Source organism: Caretta caretta, chromosome 11 (genome assembly GCF_965140235.1).
Source record: "Caretta caretta isolate rCarCar2 chromosome 11, rCarCar1.hap1, whole genome shotgun sequence".
In the NCBI taxonomy this organism is placed as follows: Eukaryota; Metazoa; Chordata; order Testudines; family Cheloniidae; genus Caretta; species Caretta caretta.
The window spans coordinates 13597162-13620701 of record NC_134216.1 but is presented as its reverse complement, the minus strand read 5'-3'; the positions used below and the strand labels follow the sequence as shown (position 1 = coordinate 13620701).

Sequence of the window (23540 nt, the reverse complement as noted above, 5' to 3'; positions counted from 1 at the left end):
CAGAAGAGCTTCAAAAGCATGAAGAGCTGTGTAGCTATTTCCTACTCCTGCAGAATGAATGTTACACATTAAGAGAAGCTTTTGAGCTCTGCTTCATGCTTTTCAAGCTTGAAGCAGTGCTCAAAAGCTTGTCTCTAATTGGACCAACTTCTGTTGGTGAAAAAGATCTCACCCACCTTGTCTCACACAAACAAAAACGAGTCAAATCCCTCCTCGAGGGCACTTGTTAAAACTACACTAGGCTTGTTTTCTTATAGGTGCTTCTTTCAAATATAGTTTTTAAAGACATATCACTTGCTGTCCTTTGCAGGTATGAGCTGATAGCAAAGAGACGGAGCAGAAGATGATGTCCTGTATCATGTGCCTTATATGCAATGTATATATGTATATTCTGTAACCTATTTTAAAACTTCAGAATATTGTACCTAAAGCAAGTTCTAAGGTGAAATGTTTATAGTTTACCCTTGTCAATGACTGGCTAGCATTTTATAAAAGGCAGGAATACAAGAAATTTAAAGCTTCAGATTTAGACTGGGTCTAAATGTGTTAGGTACTCAAGCATCTGTTCCTGGATTAGTCCTACAAAGCATATCTTCAAAGAAACTTTAGTTTCCATAGTTGAGTCTTCATTTAAACAATACCTTTAGTCCCAAGAGTATAGCAGGGCTGACTTTAAGATAGACTTCACTTCTCCAGGCTGTCTGTATCTTAACAAAATGCATTAAACTATAGGAGTTGTAATGGAGTGTTTCAAAAGTCTATTTTGCAAGCTGATATATGGATTGTAATAGCTTCTATTTGAGCCACTAAGAGTCTATTGTGCTACCATTCAGCTGTTCAGGAGCTTTTTATAAAGTTGATTATAGGTGCTATCTGGAAAGATATATATGTAATGAGCCACCAAAGCAGGGTGAATAACTGTGCCAAATTATCAAGAGGGTTTTTAATGTGTGATGCCTTAATATTGAAAATTTTATTACTGTACTTTGTCTTGTGAACCTTGCTAATAATGCACAGCCCCCTTAAAAATAACTACAGTTTTTATTTAAAGATGGGCTAAGATGTACCAAAATACTTCCAGGAATTCAGTATATTTTTAGTTTCAAAATGTACAATAAATTGTTTAAAGATGATGGCTCAGGTTGCATTTGTCTCACGAGCAAGACTAAAACCAAGATCTAGTTCTCAGCAGCAAAGCTGGCTAGTTTCAAATATGTGTTTTAGCTGTAAGACATTACCAACTTAACCCAATCTGCCTGAATCACAGAACATCAAACTCCTGCTTCCCTGACTGTCAATATCCCAAAAAACCTTTACAGCAGCCAGCCATGAGTCTAATAGTGGGTAAGCATCAGCTAACATGGGTCACTAATTCATACAGCAAGAATAGGCTCTTACGCTTCAATTCTAATACAGGTTTCAGAGTAGCAGCCGTGTTAGTCTGTATTCGCAAAAAGAAAAGGAGTACTTGTAGCACCTTAGAGACAAATTTATTTGAGCATAAGCTTTCATGAGCTACAGCTCACTTCATCCACTGAATGCATCCAGTGAAGTGAGCTGTAGCTCACGAAAGCTTATGCTCAAATAAATTTGTTAGTCTGTAAGGTGCCACAAGTACTCCTTGTCTTTTTTGCAATTCTCATACAGTATTTTCTGCAGTGATTGGTGTGAAGTGGTTTAGTTGTACTTTTGAGTAAACCTCTACAGCATAGTTCTACATGCAGTACTTGAGTTTACAACAGATCTAGAAGCCAAAGGATTAATAGTTTACCCAATCCAGCCAGGGATGGTCTGAAGCTGTTTTCTGTTCCTTCTTTTTTCAGAACCATGATCTCTTCCCTAACCTGCTCATAGACAAAGTGCAACAGAGAAAAGATTTTACTCAACTTTTATTTTAGTCAAAACATTATAAAACTGTACATTAAGATCAAACAAGGTGGAGGTAGCTGTAAATGTATTAATTGTTAGTCTTACTTACAGCTGAGTTTTACACATTTAAAATCTTCATCGAGCTAGCAATTTCAGACTGTGCACAGCAGGTACAATGTCATCCAGATTACTGATTTCTGAAAACAAGTTAAGAGCACAGGAGTGACACACACATACAGAAAGTGATATGGCCTACAAGTTGAAGTTTTAGCTTCAGTGTTAGAAATGTCCTATTTCAGAGAATAAAACCTTGATAGTTCTAATCTAAAATTTAAGTTCTCTTGAGTGATGGGCTGTCAAGTCAAGGTCTTTCAATGCTAGCCTACAATCAAGGACTTTAGGTTGCTAGTGCAAACCCATCTCATCTACTCCTGAAGTTGAGAGCAACAAGTCATGGTCAGGCCCACTTTTTCCCTGCATCCAGCTGCTGCATGTTGCCTAATCAGTGCTACTCCTATCATGCTGCAAGGCCTGGGGAAGTGTGTGTACCCTCAAACTGATTCCTACTGCGCATAAATAAAATCTTAAGGAAAAAAGTTTAATCACAGTAGGTGTAACAATCAAAAAGGTTTTTCAAACTGGCTGTGACCCTCTAAAAACAAGTAGAAATGCAACATGGAGCCATTTGCAGTATGCACCTCTCAGCCAAGCTGTAAGCCCTTATTTACATAACTAGCAAGAAGCTACACATTTTCATCTAAACTCTTCAACCAGAAATCAGGTGATTGATAGCTAATAATGCTGCACATGTGTGGGACTAAATTCTTCACCCACCTTCAGTTAAGTGACAAACAGATCTCTTCTGCATGACTCACTATATACTTTAACAGCAATTCTCACTCAGGAAGGCATGATCCAAGAATGGGTTGGGAAAGGGAAGCCGCACTCAACCTATGTCACTAAGACTTCTAAGAACAGTTCCACTTACTGCCTCAGATTCTGTCCTAATAAGTTTCTGGGCACATGTGGTGGGGACTTGTAGGACTATCAGCATGTGAGTGGCTTAGTCTCTCCTCACCTCAGCATGGGTAGGTTAGCAGCCCACAGCTCTAGATAAGCCAGCTAGTCTGGGATGAAAGCACCACTAAACTTGGGCCAGATGGGTGGTGGGAGGCTGTTATGTTTCCCTTAGCTCCCATGTTAACTCTGGCTGTATACATGGCATGTCTTCACTACAAACCTCATAGTTAAGATCCAGGATCAATTTGTTCTATCCCACCCGCTCCGAGGCTCCCCATTCTAGTGCCCTACAACAAGCAATACATAGCATGCTAGTAATAATGGGAGATGTGGAGGCAGACCATCACTCGCCCCACTCCCTCACTTTGGAATTAAGGCCTAACAACACCATGACTATGTACACATACAACACATTAAACTTTCCACTGAAAGTCATTTTGGGTTGAGGAAATTCTGGCTGAAACCATTTTGTAAAAATGACTTACCTAAAATACAAAGTAAATCTTGAATAAGTGCCTGAAATACTGGAAAGAAGTCTTCATGTTCTTCCAATTTGTTGATGATACTGAAATGAGTCAATTGTAATTTTAAGTCTATAGTCCTGCACAAATGACTTAGACAAAGGAACCATGCAAACTTATTCTGTTTTGCCATAACCAAGGAAGAAGTTTCTGTAAGAGACATGGCTTTGTTCTTTACAATAGGGGTGGGGAACCTGCAGCCTGCTGCTTCATTTCATCCGGCCCACGGCAAGTCTCCCTGCTGCAGGATGGAAGTCCCGAGCCTCCATGCGTCCCTGCAGGGCTGGAGCGGTGAGCACTGGCTTGCCCTGCTGCAGGGGAAGCCCCAAGCCTCCACCCCCCCCTGTGGAGCTCTGTGGGGCCCACAGCTGATTTTTTTTTCCTGTGGGTCAGTGGCCCCAATAGAAAAAAAGGTTTCCCTACTCTTGCTTTACAGGATTGGATTGGAGCAGTGGTCTGTATATATAATCCAGTATATTGTCTGACAAGGACTAGTACCAGCTATTTCAGAGGAAGGTGCAAGAAATCTTGCAGTAGGGGACTACTACTGACTCTGGCTGTTCCTGTTATCTATATAAATATCCTGTTTAAACTCCTTTCTCCAATTATACCTTGAGCCAGTGAGTTTCACAGGCTACTTGTACACTGTGTGAAAGGATTTCTTTCAGTTAACTTTGATACCTTTCATTTTCACTGAATGTCCTGGAGGTAAAGAGGAAAGCCTGATGTACCATTATCTACCTGCAGCTGCCTCCTGTAACGTTCTTTCCCACTCGGGGTTCAATCACACAGACAAGCCCCAAAGCTATGCACATTTTTCACAAGTGAAAACATTATGAACTAGAAAAGAAGTTTTAAAAAGTATTTACAGGCCTGATCAATTCAATTAACTCAACCAACCAGTTTCCCAATGAGTATCCCATTAAGATGTTTCCACTGTAATAATAGTTCTTCCTATGTCACACATGCAATATTTGTTTTTTGTCTCCCTTGTAAAATTCACAACTTTAATAGGATATTGGTTTAAACCGACTATATTCTCAAGTAAAGCGGAAACTTTAGATCTTGACTTTAGCCTTAATTTTTAGGCCCCCCCAGTGCAGCCTGGAAACATATTTTCCTGAAGCAAGTTCTCCAGTCCATTTGTGTAAGAGTTTAAAATGGTGATGCTGAAAGTTATAAAGTAATCCTAACCAGTTCTCATAACTCAATCATGTGTTATTACACCTGTTATAAAAGCCCAAATACCTTTGGATGTCTTGGGTCCCCAGCAGCTGCTCTACCTGTCCAGTCACATTTTCATTAATTACCTTACATAGCTTTCCAACAGTGTTCACCAGTACAGCGGGTGGGGCTGAATGATCTGGAAAGAACACAGGTGTCATAGCTTCCAAAATAGCAACAACATGGAAGTACTGTATTCTACGCACAAAGCAATTCTAGTATCCCTGCTTTCACTAATCTTTTCACACCTCTTTCTGGATACTCCAGCTGTAGAACTTGTAATTCTTCACTTTATTAGCTGAAAACATGGTGATCAGTACGGCTGTTTTAGAGTTAGGAATCTCTTAATGGCTCAGAAAGCATTTCTGTTGCAAAGGTGTTAAATTCAGTCTAAAGAATAAAATGTGCTGAGCTATTAAGTCTTCTAACTGCAACAAGGATCTGACAGAAGAAAGCTCCATTTTTCCCAGTCACTTACTGTAACATTAATTCCTTCAGTCACCGAAGGTCCTCCCTTCCTATGTATTAATGATGAAATAAGGCAATCTCCATGGCTACCCAAAATTGCCAGAGGCAATGACCACAACCATCTATTTTGCCTCTAAAACACAGGCTACACAACTGACCTTTGTTTCCCAATATAATGGCTGATCAGTATTTTACTCTGACTGATTTACATATGCACCCCCAGAGCAGTCAAACAGCTAGTCCACACTGGTAAGTCAAATGGGAAGTGTGCTGGGAAAGACTCTTGCAGCAGCTAGTCCATGATCACACAAAAACCAGTAAGCAAGGTAGTTATTCCCTTCTGGGAGTAACTGAGTAGGTTCTCTTGAGTCGGATAGATCCATTTTTGACATTCTAATTTTTTGTAAAAAATAGTACAAGGAAGAAAAAAGGTTAAGCAAGCTCTCGAAAGACTGAAAATTGGGCATGGAAAAGCAAAGTCACTGAGGAGAGTCATAAAAGATGTCTACAACAGCATGAGAATGGCTGTTCTTAAGGGGACAGATTCAGTTATTTAAGTTGTAGTAACACTCAATACGTGCTAGAAGATCTCCAAATGCAGATGAAAATTGTCTTTTTAGACTCTATGCCCTTCACATAGAGAAAGGAGTAAAATGTACAAGTATAACAATCAGAGGGTCAATAGATAGATGTAATATAAAATGTTATTGTTTTAAATTAAATATTTTGAAAAAAACAAAAGCTTCCTCGCTTTGCTTTCCTTCATTATTCAATCACCACCTCTTCCCAGTCACAGAGTGCTGCAGGTCAAACAACAATCACACAGATGGTGTGACAAAGCAGGAATTTTCTGTATGTTTTTCAAAGCCTGTGTGTGCCTCAGTTTCCTTCTATACTTTGCACTGCTCTCCAGTGGGGGTTAACATTGCTCCTGCACAGGTGTGTGTGTCACCTGGCTGTCTGGGTGGAACGAAAAGTCATTAAGGAAGTGGTTGAAATCAATCCAGATCAACATGAGATCCAGAGAGACAATGCAAGCACCAATGACTCATGAACTGACACACTCGGCAGAGAAACCGAGGAGAAACTCCAGCTCGAGAACAAAGGGCTGGGATGTGACTAGCAAAGGATAAGTGCAGACTTCTGGTTCTGGAAGAGGCTGGCTGTTCTCTCACGGGGATGACTAAAAAGGTCAGAAAAAGAGACAGAGCCTAAGATGGAATCTGCTACAACTTAACTGGTGGTTTGCTCTGGCTTGACCAGAATGGACTATGCTTTTACCTTTATGTCTTTATGTTAACCGAATGACTTTCCATGCTGTGTTCCAGTTGACTAATAAATCCTACTGTTTTGAAAAAGCTGCTTGGGTATCACTGTAAATATTTGCTGAGGAGCATTAGTCTCTGTACAAGTCTCTACAGGGAGCCTATTTCAATTAGACTCACTGGGCAGAGCTCATGGTGAGCTGGAGCCCAGAGCCTTGAGTCTAGGAGGCAGTGATGCTTACCCTGAAGGAAGAATGGGACTCCTTGGGGGTCTGGCACACTGAAGGGTTCCTCCAAGAGACTGTTAAAAAGCTGTGGCATAGCACCGATCCTTTCAATCCATAACAGATGAGCTTCCCCTCTTCAGACTAATGGGTGGTGGCTGTGCCATGTTTTTATTTTTCTTCTCACAAACCCTTGTGACTGACTGACTACTCATTTCACAACACAGCTAGTGCATCCTCTTCTCTATGTCAAGACCAACTTCTTCTCAACCAACTTTTAGTTACTTGTAAAGTGACTAAGTGAAAAGCAGTAAGTCCTTACCTAGTTCTAAGAGCTCATGCAGGTTTCTCATAGCATTGGTCATTTCTCCAAGCTTTGTGTAAACTTCATTCATTCGTGGATAAACTCCATTCAGAGAACTCACATCAAACAACTTTTGGAAGTGAGACACAATTGCATACAGTGTTTGTAAAGAAGGCATCTGGCCATTCTGTAACAAGCACAAAAAATAACTTGTTAGAGAAAGTTAACAATACCCTTTAAGCCATGGAACATATTTAAACTAGGCTCTGAAGAAAAATAGACTTCTCTTATGAAAGGAACATTAGGAATGAATTTATTCAGACAAAAGATATACTTTAAAAGTTCCTAGCCAGAAATGTCCAATAATGTTCTTTTTTAATGGTTTGGGGAATATATTTAAGGATTCTCTTTGCTGATTTAGAAATAGACAAAATAAGGGAAGAGAAGAAATGATGATTACACGTCTTAAGACAAATCCATCCCTTGTCTAATTCCTTTGATTTAAACAGAGTTACACCTGGGATTAAACTATTAATATATTAATTAATTATGTTAATAGTTTTTGCCATAATACTTATTTTCATGCATCTTGCTCCAAAACCTTGTACAGGCTTCCAGATGCACAACTCTAATCAATATACAAGGAATACAAATAGGAATTTCAGAGTAGCTTTTGATATGGAAAACATTTAACTTCTGAAAACTTACCTTTTCCTTATTTTCTACTTCTTCCAAGATTGTATCTACTATGAATTGTAGGTCTTCAACTCGAATGCTTTCAGTGTTATGTGTATCTACAGTGTGCCAGGGCACCAACTCCAGTGATAGCTTTCTCAGGGACCTATGCAAGTCCTTTAACAACGAACAATTTAACAGTTAAATAAGGCACAAGTCTTAATAAAGTAGAATACCAGGCAATTAATACTTTTATAAATAAGAATTAAGTAGATTGATTTAATGCAAAATGCATAACCCAGGGGTACAGATTGTAGATTTAGTTTCCATGAAACCAGTGAACAGAAGCTCTTTGTTTATTCTCAGACTCAAGTAAATCATCACTGTTCTCTGTGCATGTGATTTTTTTTTTAAAAAGTGTAGTTGATATAATTTTGTTAACAGATAGCAGTTTGTTACAGTGGGATTGGATTAAAACATAAAATCTTCATTTACATCAAAAAGCCAACAGTCTGGCAAGAAGGAAGAGAGAGAACACTAGAACATAAAATACACAGAATATAAATCCTATGATTTTTTCCAGGGACTCTTAAACTACTTAACGAGTAATACAAATGTGTTGTCTGATACAATATTTGGGTGGAGGAAGATATTTAGTCCTTTTCCATCCCACAGGATTATAGTTTGGTTAATAATTAATTTTTTCAATTCATTGGTAATTTTTTTAAACTTTCTGAAATTAGTTTCAGGTCAAATGAAAATCTTTGTTTCAATTTTGACCATTTTTACACAAATGAATTTTAAAAAAAAAAACTACAAGAAATTTTCAAACAAAAAGTTGTTATAAACTGAAGAACTGAAACCACTTTTGAAATGAAACAAAACATTTTGATTTTAAGTTGTTTTGGGAAAAGGGGTTTTCCATGAACCATCTGGCAAAAGACATGAATTTGTAAAGTTCTTCAGTGTCACCAAATTTCCATTAAAAAAAAAAAATCACCTAGCTGTAGCTGGGATACAACATTTTAAAAGGGTACGTAAACGAAGTTACTGGAATAATAACATGAGAATTTTTTAAAAATAAAATTAAGCCATAATAGATTTGGAAGCTACATATGTTAACGTAGAACATGGAAAAAAAGGGATGGTCACCTGTTAAGGAATGCAAAGCGAAGTACAATAATTTATTACCTTTAGGGACATTAGCTGGTCTGCCCACATTTCCACTGTAGGAGGAAGGTGCTCAAAACCACATTCTTGTCCATTTTCTTTCATGTAATTTTGGACTGGCCCTTTACTCCACTTATATATTACCAGAGGAGCTCTTGGACTACTTATAACAGAATCAATCCTGGACAGCACCTTTAAAACCAAAGAAATGTTTTTATTACTCAAATAATTAACACAATGCTGTTATTTAGCCCAGGAAATTATATCATAGTTTCAATAGTTACTACTGTACAGTGTGAATGTGTATCTGTATACTTCAACACTAATCTATGTAACTGATTTAAAGACAATGATCTAGTCAGTCACATCACCATTTACAAGCCACTTACTAAAATGCTCACTAACAGTAAAAAAAAAAAAAAAAAAAGTGTGCATACTTCACAAGAGAGGACTAGAGAAAATCTTACAAGACAAGCTTCAAAAAGTTATTTTGCAGGCCCTCAAAACAGGTGTACACAAAGGACAGAGCCTCACTCACGGAGGTTTGGTATGCATTACAACACATCTCAACATCTGCTGTTATACATACTTAAATTCAACCAATGAAATGTGCAAATTTTAGCCAGAATTTTTACATGCTATTCCATTGCACATAACCACTTGTTTCCTTTGGAAATTGTTTTCATGGCACTTACACGCAGCATTTTATGTTTGTTCAAGTGAACATGAGAACCTCGCTAATCCACACAAATGGGGGAGGAGGTAAAGATAGGTCACTGGTACAGAATAGTGAGGTTTATCGAGTAATGACTGCCAAGCAGGCTGGGGAAGAAAAAGGGAGCAGTAATAGCAATGTTGCTGACTAACGGCGAACACATCAGCCCTGTTCTAGAGCATTACTGCTTGCCTTTGGTGTTACCAAGTGATGGAATGCATCACCAATGGCCAAGCAAAGCTACATAAGAACATAAGAACGGCCATACTGAGTCAGACCAATGTCCATCTAGCCCAGTATCTTGTCTTCCAACAGTGGTTGGTGCCAGATGCTTCAGAGGGAATGAACAGAACAGGCAATTATCAGGTGATCCATCCCATTGTCCAAACACAGCTTCTGGCAGTCGGCGGTTTAGGGACACACACAGCATGGGGTTGCATCCCTGACCATCATGGGTAATAGCCATTGTTGGACCTATCCTCCATGAATTTATCTAATTGTTTTTTGAACCCAGTTATACCTTTGGCCTTACAACATCCGCTGGCAAAAGTTCCATAGATTGACTGTGTCTCAACTTTGTAACTCTTTGCAGTCAGCTTTGGACTTAACTATCTTGAGTAATTTTGTATTGTCTGCAAACTTTGCCACCTCACTCTTTATGCCCCTTTTCTAGATCATTCATGAATATTTTGAACAGCACTGGTCCCAGTACAGATTCTTGGGGGACCCCACTATTTACCTCTTTCCACTGTGAAAACTGACTATTTATTCCTACCCTTTGTTTCCTATATTTTAACTAGTTATTGATCCATGAGGACCTTCCCTCTTATCCTGTAACTGCTTACTTTGTTTAAGAGCCTTTGGGGTGGGACCTTGTCAAAGGCTTTCAAGTATACTATCTCAACTGGATCACCCTTATCCAAATGCTCATTGACCTCTCAAATAATTCTAATAGATTGGTGAGGCATGATTTTTCCTTAAAAAAAGCCATGTTGACTCTTCCCCAACATACCATGTTCATCTATGTGTCTGATAATTCTGTTCTTTACAGTAGCTAGACATTACCAATCACTATTTGAGTTATTCAGAAACATTTGCAGCATTTGATTGACAGCCACTGGATAAGTGGTTGTGTAGATGGTATGAAGTGTACTTCTCTGGAAGTTACAGAAGCCATAGATGGTGGTACCATCTTGGGCCTTTCACAATTTTCTGTCAGAGCGATTTTCATGCGTTCAAATGGAACTTCACTTGTAAAGGGCTTGAAACTGTGAAAAATGTCTTAAGATGCTTCTTTTTGTCTCCTACTTGTGCCAAGCAGCAGGCAAAACAGCAGGAGCTAAATCTGTGAAAGGAGCACTGTGCCGGCACTTCCTTGTCCGGATGGGGAGAGGGGAAAGTCAGAATGCTTACTTAGATTGTAAGTTCTTTGGGGACAGGAACCACATATTTGTTCTGTGTTTGCACAGTGCCTAGCGCAATGGTGGGCAACCTGCAGCCCGTCAGGGTAATCTGCTGGCAGGCCGCGAGACAGCGTTTACATTGACCGTCCGCAGGCACGGCTGCCTGCAGCACCCAGTGGCCGGGAACAGCAAACCGCGGCCACTGGGAGCTGCAGCCAGCTGTGCCTGCGGACGGTCAATATAAACACCGTTTTGCGGCTCTCCAGCAGATTACCCTGATGGGCTGCAGGTTGCCCACCACCGGCCTAGCGCAATGGATCCTGGTCCATGACTAGGGATCCAAGACACTACCATAATACAAATAATAAATACAAAAATGCAAACATACCTCACCTTGCATGTCACAGTAACACTCATCCCTCATTACACTGTTACCCCCGAGTTCACGTTTAGCTAACCCACTATATTTTTTGTAGGAAGAAGTTTCCCACAGTACAGAGGAACAACTTCAGTCCCTCCACACCTCTTAAGCCCTTAACATGGAGCATAAGTATTGCAAAGGGCATTGAGGTGAGCAGGCCTTCTGTCTGGGAAAGAGTTTCAGGCACTGTCACTTCTGTGCTCTGTCAATTCATTCTCTGCCTCCTTGCAATCTGATGTGGTAATTTACACTATAATAGGTTCGTGCTGAATAGCCTTATCCTTAGTGCAAAAATGCTGACTATTAGACACTATGAGGCATGGGACTACATATGAAAACTCTGAATCACAACACTACATGCTTAAGTTTAAATAGTTATATGAGATTAGTCTTTTGTTTCATTATAGAACAGTTAGCTATAATTGAACACAACGCACTTGAAATGTGTATCTATACCTGTAAGTATCTCCTGCAACCTGCTTGTAGCTGATCTTCTCCTGTCATACTCTCAGATTCATTGTTTTCTTTTATCTTTTCTCCACTAATAATCCCATATGATCTACATGCAAAACAAATACAGCATTTCATACAAGGTCTCTCAAAGCAGCATTTAGTTTCAACCTGAGTAGAGGAAAAATACACTGGCACTTACAGCTAAAATCTCTATCTTTTTTAGTCTCCTTATAGTTACACAGACTGCATTATACATACACTTTTTTCATTTGCATCATATTACTGAAATCAGATCATCTTAAATAGAAAGTTTTAAAGTTAAAAGTTGTGCCCTAAACCCTAAACTTATGAAAATTCAAATGTAAAAGCTGACACTGAACTCACTAACACACTATTCCCCAGTTGTAATTAGATGGTGCAAGGTCAATATGCCCAGTATTATACAACATAAGAGTACCCAAGGATGAAACTGTCCTAGCAACCACCAAATTTAAACTATGTTTAGCATGAATTAGCAAGGGCTAGATTGTGTTACCCTCATTATGTTGAGCAGTATCTGACTATACAATAAATCCCAGAGACATCAAGTATTTGAGGAGTAAGACTACTAAACTCAAGTATCATCATCTAACCTCAGAAGTTTCTGCTCTTAACCTTCAAGGTACTACACAATTTTATTCCAGTCTACTTCTCCACTGCCATCCCTTTCTAAATTCAGATGCACACCTACTCTTTGCAAGCTGTCCCCACCTTTAATGGAAAAATTCTTGCAGTTCTTACAGTGGTCAATTAATTGAAATTAATGAGAATTTTACTTGTGTAGGGACCACAGAATTTGGTCTTCAGTTTTTATAGGCATTTGAACATTTTTATAGCACTCTTTGATACAGTATTAGAGTGCCTTCCTTACATACTGCCTCCTGAACACCTTCTTTTTCTTACTGCGTGAGGCAAACAACCTCTCCTCAAGATGCACTTATTCTGAGAAGCCTGTCAGTATAAATCCACCACCCACATTATATATTAAAATTAACAGATGAGAAAACGTTGCATATCTCTGGAAGTTCACACCCTGAAGTTGTGTATATAAGCTATGTGTCTTCCAAGTTCTGTATAACTAGGTGCGCAGATGGTACTCCACATATACACAAACGTGCGCGCAAAAACAGGATTACTTTTTGAGAAAACATCTGGTCAAATGAGGCTACAGACAAAAACCTCCTCCAGCTATGCTAGGTTTCTAACTTTTAAAACTCTTGCTTAAAAAGGTTGCAACAAAAATTGTATCTAACAGCTTATTCAACCGGTGTGGATGTGACCTAATTGGGTTAGAAATAGTACCCTAGCCTAGATAGCTGGAACAGTTTGTAAACTTCCCAAAAACACCAGAATGGTTTGGCACCTTTCTCATGTTGTCTGAAACTATGTTAAAAACCAATGGAAACAACATTGTTTTAAACCTAGGGTAGATGGGGCCCAGAGCTGAACTGTCAGCTCTCTTCTTTGGATGTCATCCCATCATTTCAGAGATTCATCAGATTTCTCCATATGTACAGCAAAATATTGGTCATAAACCACAGTCTCATGAATGACAACGTGGAACAGGTTCATGAGCCAGCGTATAAATTGTACACAGTACAACACCTTCACTTTTAAAAGACCAGAGAATGTAAACATTCATTACTATGTGTTTCAAAGTTAAATATACTTACCTGATATTTTTCTTTAGCATTTTCTCCAATTTCTTCACTTGCTGCTTGCAAAGTTTTAAGTCCTGTGAAGTTGGTCTGTTGGAAAGAAAATATTTTATTATACATCATACTTTACTGATGTCTACCTGTAAGTCAGGGTTACACTGGAAACGCTTGCTAGTACAGCAACGTGTATTGGGAGTATGATTCATTTTGTAGTATTTCTGTATCCACAAGAAGACTGTTTACACAGGGTTTTGGGGGATTTGCTGGTATAAAAGCGCTTTTATTGCTATTAGTTGTGTATACACTAGGAGGATTTGCTTGTAGAGCTATACCAGCAAACCTCTTCTAGTGCAGAATGGGCCTCAGCAGTAACAATGCTACTAGTGTAGAGATCCCATTCTTACAAGCTGCTTCTGGCAGTCAGCTCATCAAGGGGGTCTCAGGTTCCCACATGTGCGAATGGCTTCAGTTCCTCTGCCTCTGACCACTAAATGAAGGGCAAGTACCCAATAGGGGAGGACTATCAGACAGGATGCTCAATGCAGTAACTGATGGTTCTCTTTAAAGCTTAAAGCAAATTACTGCTGCAGCATCTTAGATAAGTCCATGCATTGTTTTTAATAGCAGATTTCTTGGTATATTTGTACAATTGCTGGTGCATCATGATGGTGTTTGTTTCTTTTCTTGTAAAAGCTGTAAAGTCTGTTGAAATGTCTTTTGCCAAAGACAAATTTCCACTTCTCACCTTGTTTCCAGATCTTTCTTGAGATCTGTATTTTCACACATAAGTTGTTCATTCCTGGCTTTTGTCTCAATGAGCTGATCCTGGAAAGACTGCAATACAGACTGCATCTTTATTTTTTCAATCAATACATAATCAAAGCACCCATCTAACTGGTCTGTGCACTTTTACATCTATAAAACTGTAAAATCAAGAGGATATTGTAATATGTATATTATGATAGCACCTAGAAACCTTAGTTAAGATAGAGAACTCATTGTGCTAGATGATATGTGAATAAAAAGCTAAGACAATAACAAACCTAGGAGCATACAATCCCAGACAACAAGAGTGGGAGTAGAAGAATAAAATCAAATAAATACAGAACAAGTACTTATTTTTTCCCCACGTGTAACCATTGTCTTAACATCTGAATTTATTAATATCTAGCAGTTCCATACCGTAAGCAGTGCTCTATAGTTAGGTGTGGCATCTAGATTTAAGAATTCTTCTTTGCTTTTTCCTTCTCCTTGTACATGATCTGTATCTTTTTTATATCTGCTTTGGGTGGAGAAGAGGGAAAATAAACAAACTCCATCTTACTGAAATTCAATACACATGAATAAATTGCTTAACCAACAGAAGTTACACTAAATGATGTGACCACAAATGAAAGATGAAAAGCAGAACAGCATTCCGTTCTCAGACCACACACTCCTCTTAATTTCTCTCAGGCTGCATTTCACTTACTGAATCAAATGCCCTGGAACAACTAGAGGGAAGCCCAATGCAAGCAGATTACACTGCTCAATTTCCAAGCAGATCATCTCAGATGATTGGGTCAGTTACATGCTGGATGTTTTGCACTACCAGCTAGAACTCCCCAGCATAGCAGTTCTATCTCCTGGACCCTCGCAGGGGGAAATAGCCAGAGGAAAAAGCAGCAGAGCTGGGGCATATATATGCTCTGCACTTCCTGACTGCAGAATGGCCTCCTGACTGTGGGCAGCCAGATACAAAAGCTGGAGTAATCTCTGGGCCACTCTATCTTATGCCATGAACAAAGCTGGTTGCCAGACCTCTCCATGATCTAGGACCTGAAAAGGTGGTGCACCTTTCACTCTTCATTCACTCTTCCATTACAATGGATGCTGATGAGAATCAGGGCATAGTATCTAAACCTGAAGGCCATTATAGTCTCTTGCTGCTTCTAACATGCTAGTAATTTTTGGAACACATATGTATCATTTAACCACTTTAATTTTCAATTAGGGGTAAACCCTGAAAGGTGCTCAGTGCCTCTCAAGAGGTGCTGAGCTCCCTCAACGCCTATGGTTTCAGTAGTAGCTAAGGATGCTGAGACCCTTAGAGCCTTCCCACTGAAGTCCAGGGGAAAATTCCTATCGGACTTCAATCGGAAAAGTATGTAATGTAACTTTATATACCATAAATTCAACAGTGTTACTAATGAAAGGATTAATCCTACCTTAGTTCCTTTTTCATTTGATTAATTTGAGATTCATAATAATCAATTAGACTAAGAAACCTGAAGGAGGAAAGAAACATATTTTAAACTTTAAAAATATTCCACAAGCAATTATTCTGTGTAATTTTAAAATATAGTAATCAAAATATTGTGACCAAAAATCGCTTGATACAATTGCTTATATCCCAAATTTCGTGTCTGTGCCATTTCTTGCTTATATCAGTTCAATGAACGCAGCACAAAACAGCCATAACTTTCTAGGCTATGCAAACCAGAGGTGCTAGCCCTGTACCAGGCTGAAATTGGTAACCATTCAAAAGAAGGTTGGCTCGCTGTGCAGAGTTAAAAGCCAAATCTGTGGCAGTAAGGAGCACCTCACATACTAACAGATTGCAAATAGATCCCCATCAGGGCTAACAGCCTGACAAAGTTCCTCAAGCCCTAGGACTGGAGTACCCTAATAGGGGAGATTCTGATCATACAAGTGCCAGCTAGCCTATGGACACTCGTTTAAAAAGAAACCAGACACGAACTGGAGATGAAAGGCTGTCTTATCTACTAAAAGAAATAGCAAGGCACAATTATTGAACAATTCTCCCAACAAACAGTCAACCTGAGGAACTGCCTCACCCCTGCTCATCCAACATTAACAAGGAAGTCAGGGAGTACAGAGCTTGCCAATTGAATTTCTATGGAATTCACATAAGCCTCTGTGAAGGCAACAGTCTAGGCGACCTCCACAAACTGCCTTGGATGTTTATGGATAGGCTGCAGAGACTGCTTTCTTTAAAAAAAAACGGCTTAAATCCTAATTTTTAGAAATACAGAATAGGATCAACCTATATAGTAGTATACTTTACACATGTCTCCATTTAGAACTCTACTCATTATGGAAAGTGTGTCACTTTCTTCCCTTTGCTTCCACCTAGCGTACAAGGTCTGTAATTTTTGTTCTTCTCTATGAAACTACTCACCCAACTCAGTTTTATTATACATAAATAATTATTATACAGATATGTAAAAAGGACATGTAATTTCTAAACTGGCCATGCTTTCTACCCAATACTATAATGAATAGCTATTTAAAAATGGTTTCTTCATTTTACATAGAATATTATCAGACTCACACTTATGACCATGGTGGTAAAGAGTTGCTTACCGTTGATCCAAAAGAGACTTTGGGGCTCGCTTGCAAAACTGGCAGAACATTTTGTTCTGTGTGGCAACGCGCTGCTGCTCTTCCATCCCAACCTTCTGGAGCTCCTTCTGCAAATGTGCAATAGTCTCTTCCTGTTCATGCAACTTTTCATTTTGGTGATGGTACTTTGTCTGCAAATAGGTGATAAGAAAATTCTAAAAGGAGTTTTACACGCAATGTGCCATACAAGATACAGAGTTGGCAAACTACAATTGTTTCACAAAATCTAAGTTCTTGCGGTCTACATGTAGTGAATAGGTGGGAGAAGTGGGGCAAGAGGGGTAATTTTATTCTTTATTACAACCCTACTCTTCAAAGAATTGTATAGGGGTTCAAAACCATAAATACAACAGTATAACAATTTGCAGTGACTGTTGGGTTTAGTGCAAGGGTGATGGGTAGTGCTGGTGGCCTGTGATATACAAGAGGTCAGACTAGATGATCTGGTGGTCCCTTCTGACCTTAAACTCCATATCACTTTCACATCTGTTATTTTGATCACTGAAAATATTTCAAAAGCCCTTTAAACCAGTCAAAAGCATTTGTGGTTTGAGTCCCCAAATAGTTACTGTTAGAAGCACCTGTGAAGCTTGCTGATCTTTCTGAAGTTCTTTCACTTCATTCTGTTGCTGGCAAACTTTAGCTATACACTCATCTTCCAGCTGACAAATTTTGGATTTGATGTTCTCCACAACATTTTCCAACTCTTTGGCTCGTTGTTCCTGTCGACATGCTCGACCTCTCTCCTGGCGTATATCATCCCTAATTAAAAAAAAAAAAAAAATGGAGCCCTACCTTCATTTATAATAAACTGACTTCAGTAATGTAGTGAAATACTGGTACTTCTGGAGGATAGGCCCCAAAGACATGGCACAAGGGGACTCTCAGTAGCAGCCCATGCAAGTAGGGTAGTGAGGAAGGCCAGCTCCATTGGCCAGAACCCCGAGTAAGGGGACTACAGAAGCAGCAGCTGTAATGGCAAAGCAGCTGATCTGGTACCACCATGACCCATAAATCCCACACATCCCATACAAAAGAACTAAGGATTTGGACTTAAGTGAGGATAAAAACTCCAAAACTCAGAAAAAGGAAAGTTGAACTAATGGTTTGGTAATTTTTAAGAAAGTATGCCTCTTGCACACATTTTCACATTTGTGAAAAACTCCTTTTCACTGACAGTAAGTCTTACCTAAGCTGGCGATTAGCCTCTATAAGGCCATGCATCATTTTCTGTTGTCGTTCAGTGTCTTCCACCAGTGTTTTCAATGCAAGTCTTATCCCCAGTGAAGAGTGCTTATCTAAAACAATCATATCTGTAGACATTTAAGATAGACAAGACAGTGATAAAAGGAGTGGCAACTTGCACCTCCATAAACACTGGAAGTAGAAGGTTAAATCAAAAGACGATTTATGAACTTAAGTTTAATATTTTTAAATAATAAGAGTTACTAGAGAACAGCACTTCATTACCTGACAGACTTCTGCTGTTTCTTGGTTTAGCAAGGCACACAGGTTTTAAGCCATGTCGCACTAATAATTTGTTTACTTTTTCCCATTCTGCTTGCTCCTGCTACAGATGGGAAGAGAGATAGAAGAGATAAGACTCTGAATTCTGAGAGTTATCTAATAGTATTCAATAATTCTACTATTCCCTCTAGTTGTGTGCACAATGGAATGCTTCTTCTAATGCCAACCAACAAAATACAACATGCCACAGTTATAAAAGGAACTCAGCACCTAAGCTCTTTCTTGGCAGTTTAAAAGATTTCAGTTCACCTTCAGCGATGATGTGCAAGAAGTAAAGAAAAATGCACCAAACTGTATACTAAATACTGTATGCTAACTCCCCAAACAATCTATATTCACATTTCAAAGGGGGGAAAAGCTTTGCAAATTTACACATTCTACTTTTTTTAAAAAAAGACTTACCTGACACCCTATTGCATTCCAGTTCCATGATTCAGCGGACTTTTGTGCTGGAGTCACCAGCATAGAGCCTGCTAGGGCACTACTTGACAATGCACAACTTTGTGGGACCTGAACACGAACAAAGTAAAAGTTATATGCTGAATGCCCTCTAATCCTTGCTATACGGTCAAGCCCTTTGTTTTCAGTTTTTACCAAAAATGTTCAGGATTTTACAAAAGCCTATGTGTTTTTTACCTGAATTTTACAGGAAAATACTGATTATGTTAAGAAAATACATTATATTAAGTAGATGCATTTATGTTAACAATAAACTAGTCTAAGTGTAAATGTGAGGCTGTCTATTAAAGAAAGGCAATGGTACAGAAAATACACGAGTATGTGCGTGAGTAGAGATCAGCACGCCAGTCCTAACAAAATAGTAGTGCCAGAACTCCCTGGACCCAGCTCCCCACTCTGGAAAGATATGGTGGCTCAGCATCATCTCTGCTTCTAAAATGGGCCCAGAAGCAGAAGGAGTGGAAGAGGCAACATAAGGAGGCGGCTCCTTCACCTCCTGTATTTCTTCCACTTTTCTCTATCTGTTGCTTTTTTTCCCATCCTCCCGTCCCCCAATATTAACCCTGATATTTACCCAGCAAGCTGTGATGTAAATTTTTTGCACTAATTTTCACCAATTTTTATTTTTTATAAATACTCACAAATTCCTGGGAAAACTAAAATAAATTAAAAATAAAAACCAACAGGCCTTGTATATGGCACACACCAAGCACTGCATGAACCAAACACAGACCTAGGCAGAAGAGCTCCAAAGATATAATAATGGTTCTACCACTGATTCACAGTGACCTTTTTTCCATTTAGGAAATTTGTGAAAATACTAGGTTAGATCGTGTTTCTGCATACGTAAAACATGAACTAGATTCACCCTACCTCACAGAAATGTTGCAAGTGCTTGTCTGTCCATTGGCCCAATCCTCCAGTCTTTCCGAATGCAAAGACCTAAATTTTCCAAGAGTGGTTAGTGATCTGGAGCACCTTAGTTTTGGGGCGACAGCTTAGAAGGGCCCAGATTGTCAAAAAGGGCTGAGTACCCTACCTCAGAAAATCAGGCCCTTTTAGGGAAAACTGAGGTACTCCAAATAATTACTCACTCTTGAAAATTTAGGCCAAAATGCCTACTGACATCAAAATGGACTGCAGGATGAGGCCAAATGTTTTTATAAACTTCTCACACTGAGGTCTAAAAACTATAATTTTGAAGCAGGCATATTTTTCTTAATTCAATTTACAGAGAACCATTAATAAAAGGCCAAAAACTTTAAAAATCTGAAATCAGTGGAGGATGCTGGTTGCTCAGCACTTCTGAAAATTAAGACACTTATTTCGGTAATTCAATATGGCTTTAGGAGTCTAACTTTAGGCACATAGGCCCAGATCCTCAAAGATATTTAGGCTCCTAACTTCCATTGATTTCAGTGGAAGTTCAGATCCTCAAAAGTATTTCCAGGTTTCAGAGTAACAGCCGTGTTAGTCTGTATTCGCAAAAAGAAAAGGAGTACTTGTAGCACCTTAGAGACTAACCAATTTATTTGAGCATAAGCTTTCGTGAGCTACAGCTCACGTCATTGGATGCATACTGTGGAAAATAAAGAAGATGCTTGTTTTTATACACACAAATCATGAAAAAATGGGTGTTTATCACTACAAAAGGTTTTCTCTCCCCCCACCCCACTCTCCTGCTGGTAATAGCTTATCTAAAGTGATCACTCTCCTTACAATGTGTCAGATAATCAAGGTGGGCCATTTCCAGCACAAATCCAGGGTTTAACAAGAACATCTTGGGGGGGGGGGTAGTTAGGAAAACAAGCGGAAATAGGTTACCTTGCATAATGACTTAGCCACTCCCAGTCTCTATTCAAGCCTAAGTTAATTGTATCCAATTTGCAAATGAATTCCAATTCAGCAGTCTCTCGCTGGAGTCTGGATTTGAAGTTTTTCTGTTGTAATATCGCAACTTTCATGTCTGTAATCGCGTGACCAGAGAGATTGAAGTGTTCTCCGACTGGTTTATGAATGTTATAATTCTTGACATCTGATTTGTGTCCATTTATTCTTTTACGTAGAGACTGTCCAGTTTGACCAATGTACATGGCAGAGGGGCATTGCTGGCACATGATGGCATATATCACATTGGTAGATGTGCAGGTGAACGAGCCTCTGATAGTGTGGCTGTTATTAGGTCCTGTGATGGTGTCCCCTGAATAGATATGTGGGCACAGTTGGCAACGGGCTTTGTTGCAAGGATAGGTTCCTGGGTTAGTGGTTCTGATGTAAAAAGAAAAGGAGTACTTGTGGCACCTTAGAGACTAACCAATTTATTTAGTCTCTAAGGTGCCACAAGTACTCCTTTTCTTTTTGTGAATACAGACTAACACGGCTGTTACTCTGAAACCTGGTTCTGTTGTGTGGTATGTGGTTGCTGGTGAGTATTTGCTTCAGGTTGGGGGACTGTCTGTAGGCAAGGACTGGCCTGTCTCCCAAGATTTGTGAGAGTATTGAGTCATCCTTCAGGATAGGTTGTAGATCCTTGATAATGCGTTGGAGGGGTTTTAGTTGGGGGCTGAAGGTGACGGCTAGTGGTGTTCTGTTATTTTAGGTACTGATTTCAATGGAAGTTAGGAGCTTAAATGCCTTTGAAGATCTGGACTCTATTCTTGAAAATCTTTGCCAAAATCATCCATTCAAAACAGAATTTAGTGTAATTCTTTTAATTTAAAAGTAAGAACATTAATTATGAGCAATCCTACAAATAGTGTGGGCCAGGGGCATTTCTATAAACTCACTGCTTTCTCTCTTCCTTCCTATAGTGATAATTGCCTGCATTTTCATTTGGTAGCTAGAGAATGCAACAAAATACTATAGTGGCTGTATTTATACAGATAGAGCCTGATTTCAGAACTGAATAGCAGTTGTGAGTGTTCAACCCTCTTGAAAGTCACACCCAGGGCTTGTCTACATTACACAGCTTTTAGCGACAAGGCTGTGTCGACACAGCCTTGTTGCTAAAAGTCAGTGTGTGTAAACGCTTTGTCGGCACTTTTGCTGACAAAAATACTTTCAGTCCTGCAAACGGCATTAGCTTTGTCAGCAAGAGTGTGCTCCTGCCAACAAAGCCGCATTCACATTACCACTTGCGTTGCAAAAATTTTTGTCTTTCGCCAGGGGTGGGGTTGGGGTTTAAGTACCCGTGAAAGATAGAAGTTTTGTTGACAACTTCGCAGTGTAGACATATTCCCAGAAGGATTTTAATGAATTACCACGTGGAGGTGTATGGACATGCAGCAGTTCATATTGGAAAATTATTAGTCTTTTTGGCTTATCATGTGCTGTGTTTGCAATGTACTTTAGTTTTTTGTTTAGGGTGAAAGGCTAGGGTTATTTTTTGCAAAACGGTAACAGTACTGTAGGTCAAATTGTGGGCCTACCATCTTTGACAGTTCTGTCCACTATAGCCTGCCAATTTGCTAATTCCAGAAATTTTAACACAAAGAAGCATCCAGCAGATAAACTTTAATAAATAAATTCTATGGTGTAATATAGAGTTCAGATTAATTAGTACTATACCTCAGTCATAAGTTACTCCTGTGCTGTTGGTTTTCACTGCCAGATTGTTAAATTATCAAACTGATCTCTGATCGGAAGCTGTTCAAGTATCAAAGGAGAGAAAACAACAAAAGTCAGAAAACAACACTGAGTTGTACCCTGCAATACATATTTTGCACAATCCTTCATTGCCAGACAATGGCATTTATAGGTATTGTGCAGAAGAGGTTTGGCCCCAGACATCATGATTTTGCATCACAAAAGATGCCAAAGCATTTTAACTGTAGACAGATACCACAGTATGTAATCCAGGATAGTATACAGACCAATCAATGCACATATAGCAGCAGACTCTAGAGCCTCAAGACAGACAGCTGGCATACAACACAACAGTGGATGGGGTATTTTGGCCAAGGACAGCTAGTTAAATGCCTGCTTCTTTACTCTGTGTTACCAGGCGAGATGGCTAAAAATCCCTATTCCTTTACCAAACAAAAACTGTCAAACTACTAGGCTGTGTGAGTGTGCTCAAGCTTGGCCGTACATGCTACCTCCTCTCCTTTGAGTCTCTACCTAGCAGCTACACTCTCCAGTCCTTTCTACCAAGTGCCTGGTACCTGCTGGCGCGCTACAAGGGGTGATACTAGCGAGATAAGGTGGGGGAGGTACTGCCTTGGCTGGGTCAACTTCTCTCGGTGAAAGAGACAGAAGTGGTCCAGTACAAGATCTTGCCGCCCCCACCTTGTCTCACTCAGCTGCTGGGCCCAATACGGGAAGAAGCTGGGCCGGCGGGGGTCGGGCGCTAATCAGACGCGCGGAGGGGTCAGGCCAGGCGGCCCAAGGCCTGGCGAGGATGGGAAATACACTCCGCGGGCCGGGCCGGGCCGAGCCGAGCCGAGCCGAGCCAGGCAGGCTATGGCTGTACCTGTACTAGCGGGAGGTACCTCCCAGTCCGATCACAGCTCCCCCAACACGTTCCCTCCCCCTCCCGGCTGTTCTCTCGGCCACCAGCCCCGCCACACCGCGTACCCTGGCCGCTTCCCGACCCTCCTCCCCTGGGCGGCCTCTGCCTCCAGCCCCGCCACACGCTCCGCGGCCGTTACAGAGGCGGGGCAGAGGGCGGCGATTGGCCCCGAGCAGCGGGATGGGGAGGGCGGAGCCGCCCCTCCCAGGG

At 40.0% G+C, this 23540-nt stretch overlaps 2 protein-coding genes across 5 annotated transcripts in view; one reads left to right on the top strand and one right to left on the bottom strand.

Moving 5' to 3' along the window:
• ESYT3 (extended synaptotagmin 3) overlaps positions 1-1133 on the top strand; it is a 59846-nt gene extending 58713 nt beyond the window's left edge. The window contains exon 23 of the mRNA XM_048869114.2: positions 311-1133. Coding sequence (XP_048725071.1) covers positions 311-347 — 37 coding nt within the window. The 3' untranslated portion in view covers positions 348-1133. The remainder of the gene's footprint in view (positions 1-310) is intronic.
• Positions 1134-1563: 430 nt separating this feature from the next.
• Positions 1564-23522, bottom strand: CEP70 (centrosomal protein 70). Of its 4 annotated transcripts, XM_048869124.2 has the most exons (19): positions 23396-23522; positions 22388-22465; positions 18764-18871; positions 18305-18404; positions 18024-18147; positions 17416-17596; positions 16796-16965; positions 15637-15696; positions 14612-14711; positions 14175-14263; positions 13445-13519; positions 11736-11838; positions 8762-8932; positions 7604-7747; positions 6914-7082; positions 4659-4773; positions 3375-3454; positions 1979-2066; positions 1564-1844 (listed from the first exon to the last, which is right to left on the bottom strand). In XM_048869124.2, the coding sequence occupies exons 2-18, from the start codon at positions 22394-22396 to the stop codon at positions 2005-2007; spliced, it is 1860 nt and encodes a 619-aa protein (XP_048725081.2). In that variant the 5' UTR covers positions 22397-22465; positions 23396-23522; the 3' UTR covers positions 1564-1844; positions 1979-2004. The 4 variants fall into 4 exon arrangements, with proteins under 4 accessions (XP_048725081.2, XP_048725080.2, XP_048725082.2 ...); XM_048869123.2 differs by lacking the exon at positions 1564-1844 and having other exon boundaries at positions 1872-2066; XM_048869125.2 differs by lacking the exon at positions 1564-1844 and having other exon boundaries at positions 1872-2066; positions 14612-14708.
• Positions 23523-23540: the final 18 nt, after the last annotated feature.

What these genes read in the sequence shown, in the direction of transcription:
- CEP70 (XM_048869124.2), bottom strand. An exon ending in AAGTCTCTTTTGGATCAACG is followed by an intron (nt 15,697 to 16,795) that starts GTAAGCAACTCT and finishes TTCCTCCTTCAG; the next exon opens with GTTTCTTAGTCTAATTGATT. An exon ending in GGGACCCAAGACATCCAAAG is followed by an intron (nt 3,455 to 4,658) that starts GTATTTGGGCTT and finishes GACTCATTTCAG; the next exon opens with TATCATCAACAAATTGGAAG.